Source organism: Mandrillus leucophaeus, unplaced genomic scaffold (assembly GCF_000951045.1).
Source record: "Mandrillus leucophaeus isolate KB7577 unplaced genomic scaffold, Mleu.le_1.0 Scaffold786, whole genome shotgun sequence".
NCBI classification, from domain to species: domain Eukaryota; kingdom Metazoa; phylum Chordata; class Mammalia; order Primates; family Cercopithecidae; genus Mandrillus; species Mandrillus leucophaeus.
In genome coordinates, this window is record NW_012108541.1 from 554,413 (window position 1) to 578,286 (window position 23,874).

Consider the following 23,874-nt stretch of genomic DNA (forward strand, 5'->3'; position numbering starts at 1 on the left):
TATTTCAAAAATTTAAAGATAGTAAATGTTCTTAGAGACCATTAGGCTGTAATCTGTAATCAAAAGCAATGTCTACATATCGGCATATTTCCTATCACTGAACATTTCATATTTTAATTATCAGCATCTAATGTGTTGGGAATTGCCACCAAAATGGGTAACATAGCTTTAACAGGAAATGTTCTGTACAACTATTAATACATCACCTTTTCAAATGTCCAATGCTTAGAACCTCTGATTAAACCAGCTATAATTTCTGCAACACATCGCTGGGTGCTTTCATGTGAATCTGCAACCAAACGTTCTAAATGCGGCTTCAGAACTGGCAGGAAGGCATCATCAAAATTCCTGAATATACCCTATAAAAACAAAGACAGTTCTTCAGTACTCAAATGGCTATCATCTCAATTATAATTATGCTTGTAATTATTCTGTACATTACTAATGTGCTTAAAAACTCCAAGCGCACTCCCCTTTAGAACTGCTTTAACAATTCCGATAAGTTAAAATAGTAAGAATATTGTCATTTTAAACATCACATTAAAATGTAACCAATGAAACAAATATTAATAATCTTTCTAAGTATCACACCTCAAAAAAAGCAACTAAACATAAAAAACACATATAGTTTTGGGTATTTTTTTCTTTCTAGTGCCAATTACAACAAACATTAAAGATAAATACAGTCATCCCTTGGTGTGCATGGGGAACTGGTTTCAAGATCCCCACTCCAGAATACCAAAATGTTCAAGTCCTTTACATAAAATGGTAATACATCCTCCTGTATATTTTAAATCATCTTAAGAGTACTTATAAGATCTAATACAATGTTTACCAATTGTATTATATATTAATGCTACATAAATACTTGTTATAATGTCTTGTTTAGGGAATAATGACAACAACAAAAGTCTACACATGTTCAGTGTAAACTCCAGTGCCATTTTAGATGAAAGCAGATGGCTAGCCTTGATCAAATATTTATAAGTTATGAACCTACAAACTGAATAGTTACTAAGCATTACAAAGAGGATATGTAAATAATATAGTTACCTTAAAGAGACAAAAACGTCGTGGATTAAACTTATCTTTTCCTTTTCTGTCTTCTAATGATAGAAAAGTAATTAACTGTTCAACAAATTTAGGATCAGAAAAATGATCAAATATAATCTGTTCTGCCTATAAAGTTAAAAAAAAAAACAATATTCAGGGTTTAAAATCTACTTAAATACATGATTCTGAAAAAGTTAAAATTACAAGATTTTGATAGTCAAAAGCAGGCTGTATTTTTGTTTCAATGAACTTTTAGTTCTCATAGATAACAATGATTTCTAAAACCAACTATCTCCCTCTAAAAATGCTAAAACAGTAAGAATAAGTTTTCCTTCAGATTCTCAAGTTTGAATCCTATTTCTCACACTGTGAATTAAAAATCAACAAATGTTCTGCTTGGTAAATGAAAACTGAAAGCAACTGTGACATCTGGTGTGCAATTTGTTAAAATCCCCAAAACTATAAATCAAGCCCCAACAAATCACTTCCATATTTATAAAACACCAGAAGTTAAAAGGTAAACCAACCGTTCAGAACCAGAAAAAGTTACACCACCATTAACTTGAGGAATACATAAACTTAAAAACCCTTGTCAACTTTCTTTTTTCTTTTCTTTTTTTGGGACAGGGTCTCACTCTGTCACTCAGGCTGGAGTGCAGTGGTGTGATCATGGCTCATTGCAGGTAATCAGGTAATTTTCCCACCTTAGCCTTCCAAGTAGCTGGGACTAGAGGTGTGCACCACTACGCCCAGCTAATTTTTGTATTTTTTTGTAGAGACAGGGTTTCGCCATGTTGCTCAGGATGGTCTCAAACTCCTGGGCTCAAGTGATCCATCTGCCTCAGACTTCCAAAGTGTTGGGATTACAGGCATGTGCCATGGCTCCCAGCCAAGTCAACTTTCAAAATGAAGTAAATTAAATGAAGTTTAAGTCAAGTTTTAACTGAAATCTACCAGTATGTGTTTACGGAGTACCCATAATTTATATGCAATAGAAAACTAAAAATCAGTCATTAACTTTTCCTTTAAAACACTTGTAACAGAACTGATACAAGAAATGAGCAGCAAACTACATAAAGCAGTAGCCAAGGGAGTGCTGAATGGGGTAGTAACTCAGTCTTAGATACATCAAGATCTATGTCAACTGGCACTGGTATAAAGGGGTTGGGGAGAATGGATTACACAGTCACCAATATTTACGCAGCGCTATACTAAAAAACACAACTTGTATTAAGAAAAAAAAAGAAAAAGAAGAACTGAAGTGAGGTTGAGATAAATCAGTGGCCCAAAATAAGATGCATTTGAACCATGGTGAAATGGAATGCTTACCTCTGTCATATCCTCCCTGCTTCTGCCAAGCTTAGGCTGCTCTTCCACACCAGCATAAACAACCATATTCCTATATAGTAAGAGTTCATATTTATCATACGCATAGAAAAAAATATTAGAGCTTCATGGATAGAAAGCATTAGAAGGCACTTTTAATGAACTCTAACTAGATGCTAAGTTTGGGGAGATGAGTACAGCAATAACAGTCTAGGCCTTAAAAATCTATCAGATCACTGTGTCCTAATGACAAATGGAGTTAATAAGGAGAGAAAAGTATGTATTTCTCTGGGTTGGTTTAGGCATGTGTATTATTAATAAGTAGGAATATAATTTAGAGCAGCTATTAATAACCTCCTTAGCCATATAACCATGGAATTCAGAAAGGCTAAGGGTTTTCATACAAGGAAAGAGGCAGGAATGAGGCGTAGCATTGGCAGGAGCAAAAGAAAGAGAGGACTAGGGAAGGGGAAAGATAAAAGAACCTTCAAGTGCCTCTGAACCTCCCCAGAAACTGAAATATGATAAAACAGTTATATCAAAGGCATTTAATGATAAGATACACAGTAAGTTACTTACTTTGGCCAGGTGTAGTATCCCCAGTGAGTTTTTTCCACAAAGCAACTTGAGTCCCATTCTTTTTTAGTTCTTGGTAAAGTTTTGCTATCATAATGCAACCAATGATTATCAGGTCTATCACCAGCAATAATTTGGGTGGGTTTAGGATATCCACCTAAGGAAAAGACAATCACATTTGATGAATTTAAAAACATTCACCCAACAGTTATTCTCAAATTTCAATCAACAGTACCAGTGTAACTTTGCCTTCACAATACAACACTATTAAAATTCTCTCAAGACAAGGTAACATATGTATGAGCAATTGGGGGCACATTTCAAAACAGAGAAGATGGGATTATCTACTAAATTTTGTTGAATCAGTTATTTTGGGGGAAAAGATCAAGGATGAAACTTACTTCATTCCTTTTACCAAAATTAAATGGATTAATTTTGCTTAAACTATTTAGATTTGAAATAATAATTCCAGACTTACAGAGCTCAAAGAATTCCCACATAACTTTCACTGAGACACCCAAATTTTAACATTTTGATATTCTCTCTCTCTCCACACATACTTATCAAAACTATGAGTATCAACTGTAGACATCATCTCAAATAATCAAAATACAATTCTCAAAGTTTACATTAATACAGTAGAATTATTTCATCAACAGACTTTACTCAAATTTGGATGGCTGTCCCACTGAATGTACTTTACATTAAAAAAAATTTTTAAACATTTTCTTCTGGACTATAATCCAATCCAGGATTAAACATTGCATTAAAGGAAACTAAAGATACCATACAACTGAAATGCAATGTTTTAATCCTGGATTGGAGACCAGAAAAAAATGGTTTTTTCTTCTGAAAAATTCTGGTAATACAATAAGGTATGAGGAAGAAAATTCACCTTGTCCCTATAATCCCACCACCCAAAGAAAAACATTTAACAAATTAATAACAGCAATTTAAGTCTTTGAAATACAGTTGATGAAATAATTAGTATAATTGCTTAGTGGGTGACATAAATAATATGAAGGCAGAAAGAATCAATCTATTTTTGTAGATAGTTATCACTGGCTTTTACTAAGTCAACTGTTTCCTTCATAATGTTATTTCATATTTTGTGTTAATATCCATAGAACAATATTTGAGGTCAAGAACTAAAATGTATACATGTCAAGAAAATTTTCTGAGTTTTATTGGAAAGTACTATTAATTACTTCTGGTAGTACTCACTGATTTCACATGGGTTAATGGTCAGCTTTTTGTGGGTTCTTTTTAGCTGTTTAAGGATACCAGCAACAGCTGAGATAGCCATCTAGAAAAGAAAAAAGGCACAATTATAAAAAAAATTTAAATCACTTAACTGGTTGCTTGCTCTACTCAAAGGAGAAATCGATTCTGTTTTTCTTTAAAAAAACACCTCACCTATTGACATCTGGCAGTACAGCCATGTGAGTGCTAAATCTGACTTAGAATAAATCACAGGCAGTTCTTACTCTACAGTCTTGACCCATGCTAGTCTCTCCTCCTAGAAAACTTTGACCCTTTCTTTGTTAAACCAATATCTGCTCATTCTTCAAATCTTAGCCTCTAGGTATTTTTTTTTTTTTTTTTAGACAGAGTTTTCACTCTTGTTGCCCAGGCTGGAGTGCAATGGCACAATCTCGGCTCACCACAACCTCCCCATCCCGGGTTCAAGCGGTTCTCCTGCCTCAGCCTCCCAAGTAGCTGGGATTACAGGCATGCGCCACCACATCCAGCAAATTTTGTACTTCTGGTAGAAATGGGGTTTCTCCATGTTGGTCAGGCTCTGGAATTCAAGTGGTTACACAGCCCTGTGACTATACTATTGTGCATACAACCTGTCCATATTAAAAGGGTGATATTTATGATATGTGAATTACATCTCAATTAAATTTTTTGTATAGACAACTCCCAACCTCATGTGATCTACCTGCCTCAGTCTCCCAAAGTGCTGAGATTACGGGCGTGAGCCACCAAGCCTGGCCCAGCCTCAGGGTATTTTTAAAGGTCGTTCTCCAATGCTTCAGCTTAGGCCATCTCCCAATCCCTCACCTCACCTCTGACACTTGGAGAGTACAAAACTGTACCCTCATGTTTCTTACCCCTCCTGAAACACTGCACATCTAATTTTCTAATTTTTCAATCTTTCCCATTAGCCTATAAACTTATTTCCTGCTATATTCCCAGTGTTTAAACACACAGTGCCTAAGCATGTCCTTATATATTTGTTAGATGAATCATTATCATCTCTGAACCAACGGGGTAGATTTCAAATCAATATACTTCAAGATATTTATTAACCAAGTGTGTATTGTTTGTGAAGAATTTAAAGACTTCAGGTCACGTACATAGTCTCAAACCCAAGACTGTAGCTAAAACAAGGTATGTACCTTTCGAACTACAATTGCATCATGGTTGAGATTCTCAACAAAAAACCGTATGGCACGAAGAGGCAACACTCGGTCATCTCTCAGCAGTAGAGACAGAAGCCCAATGCCTATATGTTCAAATTTCCAGGGCCTTAAAAGGAGGAAAAATGACAAAGCATACCACACATAAAACCACTTGAAAAAAAAAAAGAAAGTATGTGAAACACCTTATAATTTTAAGTTTCTCAAGAATTAAAATAGGTCTACTGAAGAACGCTGCTTCCATCATTAATCCCAAACTTTCCCTCCATCTCTTTTCCTCTTAATCTGCTTACAAATACACAAATCAGAACACAACTTTTTGTGACGTAGTCATTCATAGCCTTCCTTGTAGAAAACTCCTATAGTATTTAAGATAAATGCTGTGAGAATTACAAAAATCTTTTGTACTTACAGGTTTCTTTGCTCCACACCATCTAGCAAGGTGTCTACCAAATTTTCATAGTTCCTTTTAAAAAAAAAAAAATCAGGTGAGGTATTACTTTACTATAATACTAAAATGAACATCAAAAAATATAATAGAAATGCAAATTCTAGCCAAATTCACCCTCCTTCCCCACTTACTTCTCACCACCTGACTGTAAAGGGCCTGGTGAGAAGCAAGCCAGAATGAAAGCAGACAGGTGAACAGAGATGCTGGGAAAAGCTCATGAAAGGCTAGGGAGAGTGAACTCAACTTTTCCTGAGTGGACATGCACAAGTAACTCTGTAAGTAGTAATCAATTAATTGGGAGTGGTACACACACACACACACACACACGATACAGCCTATGAAATATATTACATAGGCTGTAAGAATTTATTATTTATACACATTTTAGAAAACAACAAAGAGGCATATTCATATACTAATTATAAGGCAAAGACAAAATCAAATTAGGAAGACTCTTGCTTGAGTGTCATCACTGAAGGATTTAAGTGCTTTGGTACCAAGAATCCAAAAACAGTTTATTAAAATCCTGATACCAAATTTGACCAAAAAGTCATTATTATTATATGAACTATAAAATGATACATCTGCTAAACTTGAATTTAGGAATTAATGACTGATATGTACCAGTTATGTAGTTTCTGAAATATTACTACCTTAAAAAAAAAAAGAAAGAAAGAAAGATAATTGACTAGAAAAAAAAAAGGTATGACAGTGAAATAACTTTTTGTTTTATTTGAGACAGGGTCTTGCTCTGTTACCCAGGCTGAAATGCAGAGGCACAATTTCTGCTCACTATAACCTCTGCCTCCCAGGTTCAAGCGATCCTCCCACCTTAGCCCCCCAAGTAGCTGGGGCTGTAGGCACATGCCACCATACCTGGCTAATTTTTGTATTTTTTGTATAGACAGCGTTTCACCATGTTGCCCAGGCTGGTCTCGAACACCTTAGCTCAAGCGATCTTCCCACCTCAACCTCCCAAAGTGCTGGGATAACAGGCAAAAGCCACCACGCTTGACCTTATTTTTAAGATGGTGTTTTATACCTCCATAGCTTACAAAGAAAAAACAGGAATCTTTGTAATAACTATCTCTCGATTTCTTTGTATTTTTTTCAGAAGTCAATCTGTAAACATCATTAAGCAATTATGGTATACATCTATATTTTAGAGATGTTAAAAACTTACTATCGGCACTTACTATCGGCCAGGCGTGGGGGCTCACGCCTATAATCCTAGCACTTTGGGAGGCTGAGGTGGGCAGATCACTTGAGGCCAGGAGTTCGAGACCAGCCTGGCCAATGTGGTGAAACCCTGTCTCTACTAAAAACACAAAAATAGCCCGGTGTGGTGGTGCATGCCTGTTATCTCAGCTACTCGGGAGGCTGACACATGAGAACAGTTTAAACCTGGGAGGTGGAGGTTGCAGTGAGCCATGACCGTCTCACTGTACTCCAGCCTGGGCAACAGGGCAAGACTCTGTCTCAAAAAAAGCCAAAACTTATTATCTATATGTCATCTATTGAAGTACACCATTCATCAATTACCTTAGGGCATCAGCATTCTTTTCTTGTTGGCGTTTAATTCCTTCCTTAATTTTTTCTGGGCTAAGCAATATCTGGTTGATAGAGGGGTTTTTTGACTGTTGAAGTAATTCCGCTATTTCAACACATGACTTTGGAATCTTGTTAAAAAGAAAAAAGCAGGAAAAAAAAATGAAGTTCTGATGCATACTACCTGAACGAACCTTGAAAATGTTAAGTGAAAGAGGCCAGACACAAAAGTCCACATATTTTATTATTCCATTTATATGAAATATCTAATAACAGGACAATTTACTGAAAAAGAAAGTGGTTTCCAGGGCTTTGGGGTATGGAAGAATGGGAAGCGACTGCTATTAGGTACTCATTTTGTTTTGGGGCAATGAAAATATTGTGGAGGCCAGACATGGTGGCTCATTTCTGTAATCCCAGCACTTTGGGAGGTCAAGGTGAGGGGACTGCTTGAGGCCAGGAGTTTGAGACCAGCCCTGGGAACACAGCAAGACCCCTGTCTCTCTTAAAAAAAAAAAAAAAAAATTTAAATTAGCTGGGTGTGGTGGTACACACCTATACTCCTAGTTACTAGGAAAGTTGAGGCAGGGGATGATTATGCCACTGCACTCTAGCCTTGGGGGACAGAATGAAGCAGAATGAGAATGAGAAACAAACAAAGGAAAATGCTCTGGAATTCAAGTGGTTACACAGCCCTGTGACTATACTATTGTGCATACAACCTGTCCATATTAAAAGGGTGATATTTATGATATGTGAATTACATCTCAATTAAATTTTTTTCTAAAAAATAAAGTATAATCTAAAGACAGTTGCAAATAGCAACGCTATGTTTGATTTAAAAGGAATATATTTAGAACAGTGGTTTTTAAACCAGGGGAGAGATGTCAACCATAGTCACTTTAAGGCAGAGGTGGATTCTGCTGTGCTCATCCTTCTTTTACTCACTCCCATGTTCCGAGGGGGTAAAAATACAGATTTGCAGGTTCCTAGAAAACCTGGTATAACTTGCAACCTGAGCACCACTGAAAGTTATACTCTTTAGTCTTTCATTTGTCAAATCATTCAATTTTAGTTTTCTTCACTATAAATTACAGACCCGGACCCAGTAGTCGATCTTTTGTGACTTTGGCTAGCATGGTAAACCTCGTAAAATATAATTAAGTCTTTGAAAAATGAAGCTGTGGACACACACAAAATAAGGGTAAATGTAACAAATCAGTAAGCCTTTGTGGAGCCCTGGCTGTCTCCCTACCATGCTCCAACTTGCTACTCTACCTTGTTATCTATGAAAGTACTTAATGATCAATGAAAGTACAAAAAGCAAACAGGTAACAAATGTTTTTTTAAAAAAAACACTGGACTCAAATGCCAAGAATATTATTACTGCAAAAAGGGCAAGAAAAATAAAGGGCATTTTAACAAGGCGGGATTTCCACTAAAACTTGAATGAAAGAATGACATTGCTTACTGTGAAGTCCAAGCCAATTGTTTCATACTGCCTATGAATCTTTTCTGCAAGATCATCAAACAGTCTCACTATTGATGGCTTTTCCAGGGACATTGCTTGGCTAAGCCCTGAAGAAACAATCGCTGGCCAAGTCTGTACAATACAGTCCCAATCATGAAGGTTTGCCAAGCACACACCACTGTGATTTCCAAGGAGACAGTACAAGGCACCCTGCAGAAAAAAATATATACATATGTTTACATGGGAAATAAGAGGCATCGTGTAGTTGTAGCCAACACACCTACATGTTGATTTTAAATGAGTATTGATTACTTAAATGCTTAACGTTGGTTAGTAAAATATATTCACACATTGAACATGTTACTTTTTAGAAACTTTAACTTGACATTTAAGTGACATCCGTTAATATTTTCTCTAAGTCATTTAATACAGAGTTTGGGACAGGTGAGGTGGCTCACGCCTGTAATTCCTGCATTTTGGGAGGCCAAAGTAGGTAGACTGGTTGAGCTCAGGAGTTTGAGAGCCTGGGAAACATGGTGAAACCTCTTCTCTACAAAAAATCAAAAATTAGCTGGGCATGGTGGCACACACCTGTGGTCCCAGCTCCTCAGGAGGCTGAGGTAGGAGGATCACTCAAGCCCAACAGGTCGGAGGCTACAATGAGCTGTGCTTATGCCACTGTACTCCAGCCTAGGTGACACAGCGAGACCCTGTCTCCAAAAAGAAAAAAAGAAATTGCTCAAAGAATGGCTACTAATAAGGTAGTAAAGAAATGTAAGGCTGTTTCTAAGAACATATATTCATTCCATAGTAATTTTCTTCAAGTATATCATAAAAACCACAAAATGTGCCACTCTTAAAATTTTAGGGTCTAATGTTTGGTGTTTGAAATAATTTATTAAATAGTAGTTAACACCCGGTTGCTGAGTAATTTACAAAGTACATAAAAACTATATTGTGTATTTATTACTCATGAAAGTCCAATTAACCACAATGATTCTGATGACAGCAGGTATCCTTTCTAAAGTGCTTTTTCATAAAAAGAGTTAGTAGTATCAAAATATTTTGATTTTCTTTTTTCTTTTTTTTTTTTTTTTGAGGCAGATTCTTGCTCTGTCGCCCAGGCTAGAGTGCAGTGGCACGATCTTGGCTCACTGCAACCTCCACCTCCCGGGTTCAAGCGATTCTCCTGCCTCAGCCTCCTGAGTAGCTGGGATTACAGGAGCCCGCCACCACGCCCGGCTAATTTTTGTATTTTTAGTAGAGATGGGGTTTCACCGTGTTGGCCAGGCTGGTCTAGAACTCTTGACCTTATGATCCACCCATCTCGGCCTCCCAAAGTGCTGGGATTACAGGCATGAGCCACCGTGCCCGGCCAATATTTTGATTTTCAACTCACCTCACCTGATTCCAATCTAGCTTGTTACTGACTTTGTATTCCACTCCTCTCTACAGGTTCTCCATAAGGTCACTCATAACCTGGATTTTGTTGATCTAATAGATATTTTTCGATTGTACTTGACCTCTCTAATTTTGTCCATTTAAACTGCTCTCATTAAGGTCAACAACAGGATAGTCAATGAGTCAAACCTACAAGACTCTTGAATTATACATCTGCACTGGGGGTCAGCAAATATTTTCCATTTGCTCTGTCTCAACTACTCTTCTCTGTCACTGTAGAGTGAAAGTAGCCATACATAATACATAAAGGAATGAACATGACTGTGTTTCAACAGAAGTTTTAAAAAAGCAAACTTTTACTTTTACAAAAGCAAACAGCAACTGAGCCTGGGCTATAGTTTATTGACACCTCTGTCTTACAAGCTTCATGGAACATGTTTAGGGTTCATCTTCATTATCTCCAAAAAAACAAAGAATGTACTCACTGACTCTTCCTTCTAGAAAGACCTCTTTCTGCCTTCTGTGATTCTTCCCTATTTCTCGATACCTTTCTGACCTCTCCAGTGTCACTCAGCTCTTCTATTGGCTTCTAAAGGAGTTTCTCAACATATGCCCCTTGGTCCTCTTCTTAATCTCCTCCTAGGCTTTCTTATCCATGCCCATAGATTTCAATTATCATCAACATACATGGAAATGGTATCTTCGGACTCAGATATCTAACTGCCCACTTGACGGTGCTCTTAGTTCACTAGAACCACTTCAAATTAAACTAGTCCAAATTAACTATGTCATCATCTATTCTACTCTCGCTCTCTCTGATGTGCCCAACAACTAGTTGTAGGATCCAAAAGCTTAGTAATTTTGACATTTCCTTTTTTCAGTCCCCTCATGTTCAATCACCAAGTCCTATCTGTTCTCACTCTTAATTCACTCTCAATCTATTTCTTTCTACCTGACAGTATAAGCAATCATTATATATTACCTATACTCTATTACATCCCCATAGGATGTAGTATTTGCCTTACCCTGTATCATTTCTTTTCTTCTCTACTCCAATTACATAAGCTTTCATACCATTGCTCAAACTTACCATATTTCTTCCTTCCTGTCTTAAGCCCTTCCTTCATGCTGGTCATACTACTCTAAACTTCTTCGTCTTTCATCCCTCTCTGCCACAGGCCAGCCAGACTACTTGGCCACTAGCACTCAAGTTCAACAATTCTTTTCCTCAGGGAAGTCTGCTTCTTACATTTTCTTCATCATAATACTGATCACAAACAGAGGTAAATAAGTAAATAATGAGTCTCATATCGGTATGAAACAAAGATTATACCTTTTTAAAGGTGAATCGTGTTGATATCTTCAATTTACTTTGAAATACATAAAAAAACTGAACAGATATGCGATAAAACAAATATAACAAAATCTTAAATATAGAATCTCAATGGTGAAGATATGGATGTTTACTGTAGAATTCTTTCAACTTTTCAGTATGTTTGAAAATGTTTACAATAAAACAGAAAAAAAAACCCTGTACCTTGAATTGCTGCTGTGTAACATCTTGTCTATCAGGCCTTAAGAACTCCAAAACCAAGGGAATGATATCTCTGCAACAGAAGTTATATGCTCCCAAGGCAGCAAAAAATGTTTGCTGAGCCTTATTTCTCACCTGGAGGAAGTATTATTAACAAAGGACTTTTATTATATATTAAAGTACAAAGCAGTTTAAAACAAATTTCAAAAACAATAATGATAATTTACATGTTTTTCTCATTAACAAAAGAAATCTCAAAGCAAATATCCTAAAAAACAAGTAAATGATTATCTTTACTTATATCAAAAGGAAAGCACATTACCACCAACCATATCCATAGTTTAGGTTACACTGACTGAAATATGTTTGATAAAAGTGAGACTGAATGGAACCAATATGCATTTGCTCAGTAACACAGCTAAAAGTAACCAGCATACTACTAAACTTTTTATTCTGAATTACTCTTCATATGAAGAGCCAGATTTTCTCTTCTGTCCACACAAGGAAAATTAAAGAATTTCCAGGAGGAACTTAAATAAACCAAAACAGACACATAACAACTTAAAATTTTTAAGGCAAACCTTAAGCACAATCTCACATATTTTTGACCCAAACAAAACATTAAGTATAAATTTACAACTTATGAACTAGTTAAACAGTAATGGATAATAACTGGTTATAGTAGGCTGGGCACGGTGGCTCACACCTGTAATCCCAGCACTTTGAGAGGCTGAGGCAGGTGGATCACCTGAGGTCAGGAGTTAAGAGACCAGCCTGGCCAACATGGAGAAACCCTGTCTCTACTAAAAACACAAAATTAGCCAGGCATGGTGGTGCATGCCTGTAGTCCCAGCTACCGGGGAGGCCGAGGCAAGAGAATTGCTGGAACTTAGGAGGCGGAGGTTGCAGTAAACTGAGATTGTGCCACTGCACTCAAGCCTGGGTGACAGAGCGAGACTCCATCTCAAACAAACAAACAAAAAAGAGTTTGAAATATGCACAATATGTTGCTTTTCCTATAACCAGTTTTTTTTTTTTCGCTCTGTCACCCAGGCTGGAGTGCAGTGGCGCCATCTTGGCTCACTGCAACCTCTGCCTCCCAGGGTTCAAGCGATTCTCCTGCCTTAGCCTCCCGTGTAGCTGGTACTATAGGTGCATGCCACCACACCTGGCTAATTTTTTGTATTTTTAGGAGGGTGGGGGTTTCACCATGTTGCCAAGCTGGTCTTGAACTCCTGATCTCAAGTGATCCACCCGCCTTGGCCTCCCACTCACAGTGTTGGGATTACAGGCATAAGCCACCATACCTGGCCTCAAACTCATTTTAAACATTACTTCAGAGGGAATCTCTGAGCCAGAGATTAGTTACAGGTTGAGTATCCTTTATCTAAAATGTTCAGGTGCCCGGGCATGGTGGCTCACGCCTGTAATCCCAACACTGTGGGAGGCCCAGGCAGGAAGATCGCTTGAGCCCAGGAGTTCGAGCCAGCCTGGGCAATACAGCAAGACCTTGTCTCTACTAAAAATGAAAAAATTAGTCCAGCATGGTGGCGCATGCCTGTAATCCCAGCTATTCAGGAGGCTGAGATAAGATGAGCACTTGAGCTCAAGCTCAAGGCTACAAGGCTTGAGTTCAAGATGAGTTCAGGGCAGTGTATGCCTGTAATCCCAGCTATTCAGAAAGCTGAGGTGAGAAAATCGCTTGAGCTCAAGCTCAAGGCTTGAGTTCAGGGCTACAGTAGGCTGTGATCACACCACTGCACTGAAGCCTGGGTAACAGAGACCGTGTCTCAAAAAATAAAAATAAAGTAAAATAAAATGCTCAGGACCAGAAATGTTTTGGATTTGAGATTTTTTTCCGATTTTGAAACGTGGATTATAAACTTCCTGGGTAATCATCCCAAATCCAAAAATCTGAAATCAGGAATGCTCCAACAAACATTTCCTTCGAGCATCATGTTGGTGCTCAAAAAGTTTTGGATTCTGGAGCATTTTGGGTTTCCAATGCTTAACCTGTAGCTAATTTACATTATTTTACAAACATAGAATAATTGTTGCATATGAATCTCTTTTGCCTCCACTATCTTAAAAGACAGCCCTCACAATTCATGCGGTAGCAGCTTCCTAAAACCCAAGCATAATGTCTAGGAGGAATTATGTGGCCTTCGTAGACTGGACTTCAAAATGTGATTGAAGTGCCAGCAATATCACACTAGCACTGTCTTCCAAATTTAAGTAAATGAGAAACAATTACAAATAGCAACATTAAGCATTATAAAAAAATGACTAGCAAACTTAGCTTGAATATATTTGCAATTTGAAAGCTGTTTTCTTTTTTTTTTTTTTTGAGACAGAGTCTCGCTCTGTCGCCCAGGCTAGAGTGCAGTGGCCGGATCTCAGCTCACTGCAAGCTCTGCCTCCCGGGTTTACGCCATTCTCCTGCCTCAGCCTCCCACGTAGGCGCCTGCCACCTCGCCCGGCTAGTTTTTCGTATTTTTTAGTAGAGACAGGGTTTCACCGTGTTAGCCAGGATGGTCTCGATCTCCTGACCTTGTGATCCGCCCATCTCGGCCTCCCAAAGTACTCGGATTACAGGCTTGAGTCACCGCGCCCGGCCTGAAAGCTGTTTTCTATGCTAACACGAGTTAAGAGAGCCTAGCTTTTGGTTCTGGTTTTATTACTTCCTGGATGTAATTACTGGAAATTACAATTTCCAATCATTGAGAGAATAATTCCAATTATGGGAGCAATTATTTAAACTCTCTTGTTAAAAGGGGGAAATTAAGATTGCATGTAATAAAATGGGAGGGCAGGAGGAGAGTGCTATGTTTGGATAAACCTTACCTGACTGTATGAACTTGTAGATAAGCGAAGAAGATCTCTGATCATATCTTGATGTATCTTTTTGTATTCACAACCCTCAACAGTTAGTGTCCGTAGCTAAGAAAACAATTGCAAAGTATTTACTAAAATTTAATTATGAAAACACAACTAAATACTCATCTGGAAAACTGGCATTTTAAAAAGTCACTATGACTGAAAAACATATTTACCTCATGCTGTAACATTACTCTATCAATCAACAGTGCTCTGATATGTTGTTTTTTCCCATGGAGCTGGAAAACAAAGTAGCAACAAATATTTCAACATTTTCACTAACTGACTTCAACAATGGAGGCCTCTAAATACCTTAGTAAGTGGTCAAAAAGGTCCCTGGTTGGCTGGTGAGTGGTGGTGGTATTTCCTTTATTCTAAAGACATCAGGCTTATATAAAAATATGCTATCTTAATTAATTTTATGGGTAATAGTAGAAATATCCCCCTTTTAAATAGCCCATCCAACACCCAGTTTTTCTCTGATAGTTTACTACTAGACCCACGCATGGGAGAGCAACAGAGTTGTGTTCTTATTCAGCTAAATACTGCAAGTACAAAAACAGCCTACTAAGACAACTGCTCAACTCTCTGAAATCTATAAATAGCCATAGCCTTTCAGGGTAATAATATATGTTTAGTACAAAATGTAATAATAATATCTTTTAGATTTCTAAAAGTTATAATTTAAGCTTTTATCCATATAATCTTCTACCTGGTCACCAAAGGCAGATAGTTGAGGCTCAAAGACTATTCTTCTTCCACACCACAGCTCCTTATAGTCATTAGGCCTCCCAATTCTACCATTTTCAAAACATGTTATTTCCATTTCAAGACCAGTGACTTGACTCAGGCTGTGTTTTTCACCTGGAGTGTAATAGTTAACTCCCTTTCTTGCTTCCAGTATCAATCTCTTTGTACTTACTGTTCACAGTGGTGGCAGAGCTTTTTAATGTTTAGTGAATTGAGTGTTGACTTTTCCAATCAATATTCAAATCAGATCTACTTAAGAACCGTTAACGACTCTCCCACTGGTGAATATAAAACTGAAGCACTTTCTCACAACAAAGTAAAAACAACCTAGTTTACCCCCTACAGCCACTGGCCCCTAAAGCATGTGATGTTTTTGTATCTCCTTGCCCTTTTACATGCCATTCCTTCTGCCTGAAGTATCTAGCAACTGTTGTCTAAACAATGAACTCACACAACCTTTTTACACTCAATTTCAGTAAAAGTTTCTGGTATAAGAACACTGCCATCAACATCTCTTGGCTTACACTGATACTCTTTCTTCTGGGGTCCCAAAGAAGCTTACGATGACTTCTACTGCAGCATGAATATAATACAAGGTAACTTTTTCTCAGATCTACATAAAGTGCAATGCTTTAAGTTCATTCCTGTAGATAATTCCTCCTATTTTTAAATTCCTTCAAGTTCTTACAAGGTAGTCTCAATGCTATTATCCAAATTCCCATTGAGAGTTTAGAGACTATCATGGAAACAGGCAGCAGATTCTGTATAAGAAAAACACATTTTTTGCTAGGATCCATTTGATTTCTACCATGATATTTTTAACTTTTACATATTTTTAAATCTACTATTTTTCCTTTTAGGGAAACTTCCTCTATATGATGAATAATATCCAAACTAGGAGGTTATTATACATCTTTAAAAAAAAAAATTAGTGCAGACTTTTAGGTGAAAATACTGACCCGATTTTCCATTGATTTCTTTACTAAGTTGAAGCTTTTCCATCGGGAGTCAAATTCATGCTTGTGAGATCCTTGGAATTGCAAAAGGTCTCCAATAATCTGTGTCAAAGAATTTCAAATTGTATTTGCAAGTCATCAATCCAAGCTTTATCATATTAATAATTATGCAACTATTAAATGACAACTGTACCTTTATAATAAGAAATAATGACTTCGTATCATCTTCTGAATTATCAAGTATGTGGTCTATAATGGGAGAAGGAAAAGGATTTTGGTTAAAATATTTTGAACTACTATAAGAATCTTGAGGCATTAGTTAAGAATCCATTAAGAAAAAAAATCACTGCACAATATTCTCACCATTTAGAATAAAAAACGTTAAGTAAACACATGCATGTTATAAATTAAAATTCCAAAATACTTATTCCAAAGTACAAATAAGTTAAATGTACAGATATACTTACTAAGAAGTTTCCTTATAACTGCAGCAATTGCTTCGCGGTGGTTCTCTCGAGACAGATCTATTTTGAAAACATAAAAGAAGGTATTTTAGACACTGAATGCTCCTCAGACTTTTAAAGTTAATATCAACAGGTTAGGTCAAGACGGGATAAACTATTGGAGAAAAAAATAGGTCTGCCTTCACCATAGCTGGATTAGTGGCTAGGCATGTTACAGCAACTTCTGAAACCTCTACACTTAAATGACCTGCTTATGAGATGTCTCTCATGCTTCAAGATAAAGAAAAATAATAATAATACTAAAAAATAAATAAAATGACCTGCTTATAAAACTTCATGGGGCAAGAAGGTGGGAGGGGCGAGGGAAAGAAAAACCACCCTTGCTGATATTTCAAGGCTCTAGTCACTAATTAGAGATTAAAATACATGGAATTTTCTAATTAGTGGGTGACCTAAGTCAAGCAATTACACCCTAGCAATTAATATATGTAACTAACTTTAGTGTTAATCCAGCAATGAGAAAGGGTGCTAAATTTCTAGTCATGTTATATTCGGAATATTAACGATAAAATGTTTTATGTAAATGTTATTATAAAACTTTATTATGATAGGAGGGTATAAAGTTCATTCAAATATAGGGTTACAATATTCCTATTTGCACCAAGTATAATATATAAGTGCTAGAATAATTTTAAACATAAATGAACATTATGATATATAAAAGCCTACCTCTGTACATAGCATTCAAATACAGATTGACCCAATTTCTTACTGGCTATTCTTTAAATAATAATTTTCCAGTTTCTCCAGAATAGGCAAAAATGAGTACTGCATAATTAATATTCTTTTCATATATCAAAAAAGAGATTAGGAACATCATAATACAAAACTACTTCATTTTAGGCTGGGCAGGGTGGCTCATGGTTGTAATCCCAGCACTCTGGGAAGCGGAACTGGGAAGATCACTTGATGTCAGGAGCTTGAGACCAGCCTGGCCACCACGGTGAAACTCTGTCTCTACCAAAAATATAAAACTTAGCTGGGCTTGGTGGCGCATGCCTGTAATCATAGCTCTTTGGGAGGCTGAGGCAAGGAGAATCGTTTGAACCTAGGAGGCAGGGGTTGCAGTGAGCAGAGACCGCGTCACCACATTCCAGCCTGGGCAACAGAGTGAGACTCCGTCTCAAAACAAAACAAAACAAAAACACTACTTCATACTTCATTTTGTCCTTGTGGAGTTACTGACAAAAATAATCCACACAGATTTACTAGGATTAGGATTCACATACCATATTCAAGTCCAGTATACAACTTTGTCTCTTCCAAGGACACCATACTTGGTACTCTGTATAAAAACAAGAGTGCTTGCATTTATTAATAATACCAATATGAAGTATTAAAGGGAAAAGTTGCATTGCTGGACTGTTTAAACCAAAACAAAGATTATGTTCTTTTAACAGACACAGATTTCCCATCTTCAAAGGAAAAAATCAATCTATCTTTCTCAAGATCAATGCTGTTTCAGTAGGAATCATGTTATTTATCTTAAAGAAAAAATGTAGTAACTTCAGGGAGCCTCCTAAAGGAACATAATATTGATATCCAATATTCAAATGTAAAAGATTAAATACGATAAACATTTATATAAAGAAAAGTCAGCTTAATAATGGTACAACAGTTAAAACTCACAAATTTTACTAAAGCATATAGAACTGACAAGCTTATTTAGATAATCATTACCCTTCCTCTTAAAGTCAGTCAAACACATCTCTCCTAACATGTGCAATAAAAAGACCTCTTTTCGAAGAAATTCAGGTGTAAAAATCACTGTTTCCTAATTAAAGATCTGCCATAAAGAATTAGGATGCCACAACCAGAGGCTACCCTGAGCCTATAAACAGTAGCCCTGCTCTGCAAGGCTACCACAACCAGACCCAACCAGTTAAATTCATTAAACAGTTAAAAGTCACTTTTTACATATGCAAGAACAGATTTTATAGGAAAATGAGAATTGATATATCTGAAATCTACATTTTCTCTAGTGAAAAATATACCTCATTTTCAATATTTTATTTCAAAATACGAGATTCAATTCAAAGCTTTTATTAAACAAAGAGATACGTTCTAAAAGGAAAAACAGGCACAAATGCGGCAAGCATATAGAGTTAATAAACAGCAATCTTATTATTATTACTAATCACCAATGAACTGCACAGCACTTGCCATGAAGAAAATAACATTTTTAAATCAGCACATCCTGAGCTATATTGTATACCCTCAAAAAGTAGCTGAATTAAATGGGTTATCTCTACCTTAATATTTGACAATTATGAATTCAGGCATTTAGGTAACAGGAAAAAACATTTCTAAAATGTCAGTTACTTAACTATGTTCCTCACCATAACCCAGTACAGAGGATAGCAACAATACCTTCTCAAGTTTCAAAACCAAGCCCATAGAGTATAAACAAAGAATGGCTTCTTTTTCACTAACTTACTTCAAAGCTTAATATTTGTTTTCCTTCTATAAAGCTTCAACCACTGGCAAACTTGAGCATCTTATATATTTTTGCATGATCAAAAATATGTATGTATCCAAAATCTGTTAGTAGAAAATAAAATCAGATTCCTTTACATGAACGTCAAGTCTTTACTGAAATTAGATTTCACCAAAGAGAAAAGGCCTGTACTCAAGAGTAACAAGAATAAAACACAAGAGGGTTCCCACCCTCCCCCCTGCCATTGTTAGAGCAAGGGGAAGTGCTTGCTGTGAGCCATCCCATTAGAGTATGTGTCTCCCCACTGCTGCCATAAACAGTTTTCTGAAGGAGAAATATACAGCCTGCAGCTTACCCAGTCTGTATCTAATGCCATATAACATTAAGTCAAGCATGAACTTTAACTACTGTCACTTTAGTTACAGTCATGTTATACAAATAAGAGAAAAAAAGCATTCTTTATGACCAATTATTCTCCATAGGTTTTACTATATCAAAAAAGCTGTCATTTGGGAATTTAAAGTTTTTCAAACAAATTTCATCCAAGAGTCCTGACACCAAATTTCTTAAAATCCATGTGACACTTTGAATTGTTTTGTTACCAGGGAATCTGAAAAATTATCACTTATGCTGACTACTTTTAAAAATCCTGTATAAGATTGTAAAATATTAAGTAATATATTTAAACAAAAGCCTTATCTTCTTCCTTTACTTTTAAAACTTAGATTAAAATACAGCGTCCATATCTCCTACAAAGAGCTGACCCTTGAACAACACAGGTGTGGGTCTACTTACACGCAGATTTTTTTTTCAACTAAATGTATCAGCCAGATGAGAAATCTACACATTATGGAAGGCTGACTTTTCGTGTATGCGAGCTCTACAGGGCCTACTGTGGCACTTGAGGATGAGTGGATTTTGGTATGCTGTGGGTCCAATCTCCTAACTACACCAAGGGAAGACTATATATAGGACATATCTGGGTAGTACACATTACAGCTTTTAGTTATTCTTATCCACCATAATTTGATATTTTCTTGCCTACCACAAATTAACTGGCTTAGCATGTTTTACAGTAACTGCTTCTCAGCAAGTGTAGCTATTTACTTTTTTCTTTTTTTCAAGACAGGATCTCCCTCTGTCACCCAGGCTGCAGTGCAGTGGTACGATCACGGCTCACTGCAGCCCCAACCTTCCCAGTTCAAGTGGACTCACACACACTTCGGGCTCTTGAACGCCACCAAGTCAGCTAATTTGTTTATTTATTTTTTGGTAGAGACAGGGTCTCGCTATGATGCCCAAGTTGGTCTCAAACGCCTGGTCCCAAGTAATCCTCCCACCTCCACCTCCCAAAGCACTGGGATTATAGGCATGAGCCATAGTGCTCTACCTCTTCTGACCTTTAGAAGATTTTTTATGAAAAGAAATCTCTATCCATTACCCAAGTAAAATATTATGACTCTATCTCTTTGTGATGTTATAGATCTACTTGTGCCCAGAATGTAATCTTTGATATATAAAATGGTTCTAGTAGCTTTTAGCTATGCACATAATCTTAGGTGAATAGGCTTAAGGCACTGTCTTACAGATCTATATTCTGACTAAAAGCTATAGTAATAGTATGTAAGTTAAATCAAATTCCATCACTACCTTCCCCTTCCCCATGTGAAATCCATCCTACTCATTCACTAGTTCATTTTATAAACCATATTATCATTTAACCTAAGGAACAGTACAATTCAAAAAAATAATTCCAGCACAACATACTGTAAATAACACCTCTATATAATAATAATAAAGTTAAATCTGCTTCATAGCTTCTAGATAGTACCAGGCCACCTAACTTATAGTAAAATGTATTAAAATATTTGTACCACTAAAAAAAGACCTATGAATGTTCAACAACTATAGTATTCATACCACTAGATGGCAATCTTCCTTAGATATGATTAGAGCAGAACTATGAAAAGAATCGCTGATAGGAAAGAAGGGATGGTGAAAAATAACTATTAACACAAAAACAAAATATATAATACAAATCACATATGTAAATGAAGGCTGGGTGAATTGTCATGAAACAGCTGTAAACAATAATATAAAATTCTTCCTGTGTATAAGTGAAAGAACATCCTATCTTCCCAATAATCCTTCCCCTTCTAAATAAAAATAAACATAAAAGATGTAAAACCAAGCCACTAAAAGATTTTTTTTCCCTTCAAAGTATAAATGTTTCACAAGAGACAATTAGGCCTATTTTTGTGTTCTATTATCCAATTCAATCCTAGGTAGCAATAATAACTACAAACACAAACGAAAACCTGGCTCTTACCCTGCCAAGTGAACAAAGAGTTGCTAAGTAAAGAGAAATCTTATATGCTGCTAGATTTTAAATTAACTCTGAAAACAGGAACTATTTCCAAGTCTGACACACAAGCTTTTAAAAATAAATGAAAACAGTCAGAAGGTGAAATAAGGAGAAAACAGGGTTACTCACCGTGGAGTAGTAACTGTTTCCTTTTCTGTGTGCAGCTCCCCCAGCAGAGCTGGGTAGTTTCCTGGAGGTGCCAAGAGAGGTTAGCTAGCCCTGCCCCTCATTGCATAAGCAACACATCCTTTCACATATCAATGAAATGGTCTCACTATCAGACCTTAAGTATGAATTTCTTTGAGTGAAAAGTTAGTAAAAGCTGAGATCCTAAGGATGATTTAACTAAAAATAACGTAATAAATCTATCAGAGGAAAGGGGGCACAAAGTAAAGAAATATTTTGAGATGAAAAATGACTCCTCTACCTTGAGTAACCCTGTTTTTTAGATGTTAGTTTTTTGCATCCTGTGATAGCTGGTTAGACCTAAAAGATTATTTAGAGAATGGACTGCAAAAGGAAAAATGAATGACGATTTCAGGATTAAAGGCAAGTGTCCAAAATTCCTGTGACTCTGGAAAGACATAATCCAACTTCCACATCTATAAAGGTAGAATTATGAGTATAAACTATACCACAAGTATTTCCCTTAAAACACTATCTAAAGGTTCCAAGAGCAAAATAGGTCTTATTTTAAGATTAATTCAGCAACCTGTGATATCTGACAAAACTGTTAGAAATTCAAATTGTTTTCAATGGTACGAAATAAGAAAAAATTTACCCTTAATTACCCACAATTACTTTATTATATCCATCCTTGGAAACTGTAAAGTTTATAGTAAGTATAAGATATTTAGTGGCTGGGCGCAGTGGCTCACGCCTGTAATCCCAGCACTTTGGGAGGCAGAGGTGGGTGGATCACGAGGTCAGGAGTTCAAGACCAGTCTGGCCAAAATGCTGAAACCCCATCTCTACTAAAAATACAAAAATTAGCCGGGCATGGTGGCATATGCCTGTAATCCCAGCTACCCAGGAGGCTGAGACTAGAGAATCACTTGAACCTGGGAGGCGGAGGCTGCAGTGAGCTGAGATTGTGCCACTGCACTCCTGCCTAGGCAACGAGAGTGAAACTCCGTTTCAAAAAAAAAAAAGATATTTAGTAACTCTATATTGCTAAAGGCCCAAAGGTACACGGTATCTCCAAAGTGGATACCAATAGGTAGATCATTTACTTTTATGCTTAGGACATGGCTTTTTACTTTTTGTCAATCTCTAATATAATAATATAGCACAGAAGATAGGTCTTCCCATTTAGTAGCCACTCCCCTGAACAATGAGATTTTAAGACCATCCCACATACCCTATTAGGACTAAGTTAGATATTCTCACAGGAAAACTAAAAAGTAACCTAAGCTTTGGCTGGGGCATGGTGGCTCATGCCTGCCAGTAATCCCAGCACTTTTGGATGTGGAGACAGGTGGATCACCTGAGCTCAGGAAATTGAGACCAGCCTAGGCAACATAGCGAAACCCCATCTCTACAAAAAATACGAAAATTAACCGGGCGTGGTGACCCACACCTACAGTCTCAGTTATTTGGGAGCTAACATGGGAGGATCACTTGAGTCCAGGAGATGGAGAGTGCAGTGAACCAAGATTGTGTAACTGCATTCCAACTTGGGCAACAGAGCAAGACCCTATCTCAAAAGAACTAAAAAAATAAATACATAAATAAAAAAGCCAGTGTGGTGGCTCACACCTGTAATCCTAGCACTTTGGGAGGCCAAGGTGGGAGGATCACTTGAGCTCAGAGACCAGCCTGGGCAACATAGTGAGACCTTGTCTCTATTTTTTTTTAAAGAAGAAAAAAAAAGAAGTAAACTAAGCTTCTAGGGGTTTTTTTGTTTGTTTGGTTTTTTTTTATTTTATCACTGTACTCTTTCTTCCAGAAGACAAAGACTACTAATACACACACAAGGCAATCTTAATACTGAGTAATCTGACAAAAAAAATTATACCAGCTAGAATTTTACCTAAGATTTATATAAATTTAAATGTTTTAAAAAATAATTATATAAAGCTGAATGTGGTGGCTCACGCCTGTAATCCAGCACTTTTGGAGGTCGAGGCAGGCAGATCACTTGAGGTCAGCAGTTCGAGACCAGCTTGGCCAACATGGT

General features: G+C 36.8%; 1 protein-coding gene across 1 annotated transcript in view; it reads right to left on the reverse strand.

Moving 5' to 3' along the window:
• Nucleotides 1-23,874, reverse strand: part of PSME4 (proteasome (prosome, macropain) activator subunit 4) — a 133,267-nt gene that overhangs the window by 39,729 nt on the left and 69,664 nt on the right. The window contains exons 21-36 of the mRNA XM_011967084.1: nt 18,123-18,178; nt 16,837-16,893; nt 16,563-16,618; nt 16,373-16,471; nt 14,840-14,902; nt 14,631-14,726; nt 11,790-11,921; nt 8,852-9,061; nt 7,375-7,511; nt 5,794-5,847; nt 5,361-5,490; nt 4,180-4,261; nt 2,959-3,112; nt 2,383-2,452; nt 1,054-1,179; nt 207-359 (exon numbers count right to left, since the gene is read on the reverse strand). Of these exons, the coding sequence (XP_011822474.1) occupies nt 207-359; nt 1,054-1,179; nt 2,383-2,452; nt 2,959-3,112; nt 4,180-4,261; nt 5,361-5,490; nt 5,794-5,847; nt 7,375-7,511; nt 8,852-9,061; nt 11,790-11,921; nt 14,631-14,726; nt 14,840-14,902; nt 16,373-16,471; nt 16,563-16,618; nt 16,837-16,893; nt 18,123-18,178 (1,675 nt within the window). The remainder of the gene's footprint in view (nt 1-206; nt 360-1,053; nt 1,180-2,382; nt 2,453-2,958; nt 3,113-4,179; nt 4,262-5,360; nt 5,491-5,793; nt 5,848-7,374; nt 7,512-8,851; nt 9,062-11,789; nt 11,922-14,630; nt 14,727-14,839; nt 14,903-16,372; nt 16,472-16,562; nt 16,619-16,836; nt 16,894-18,122; nt 18,179-23,874) is intronic.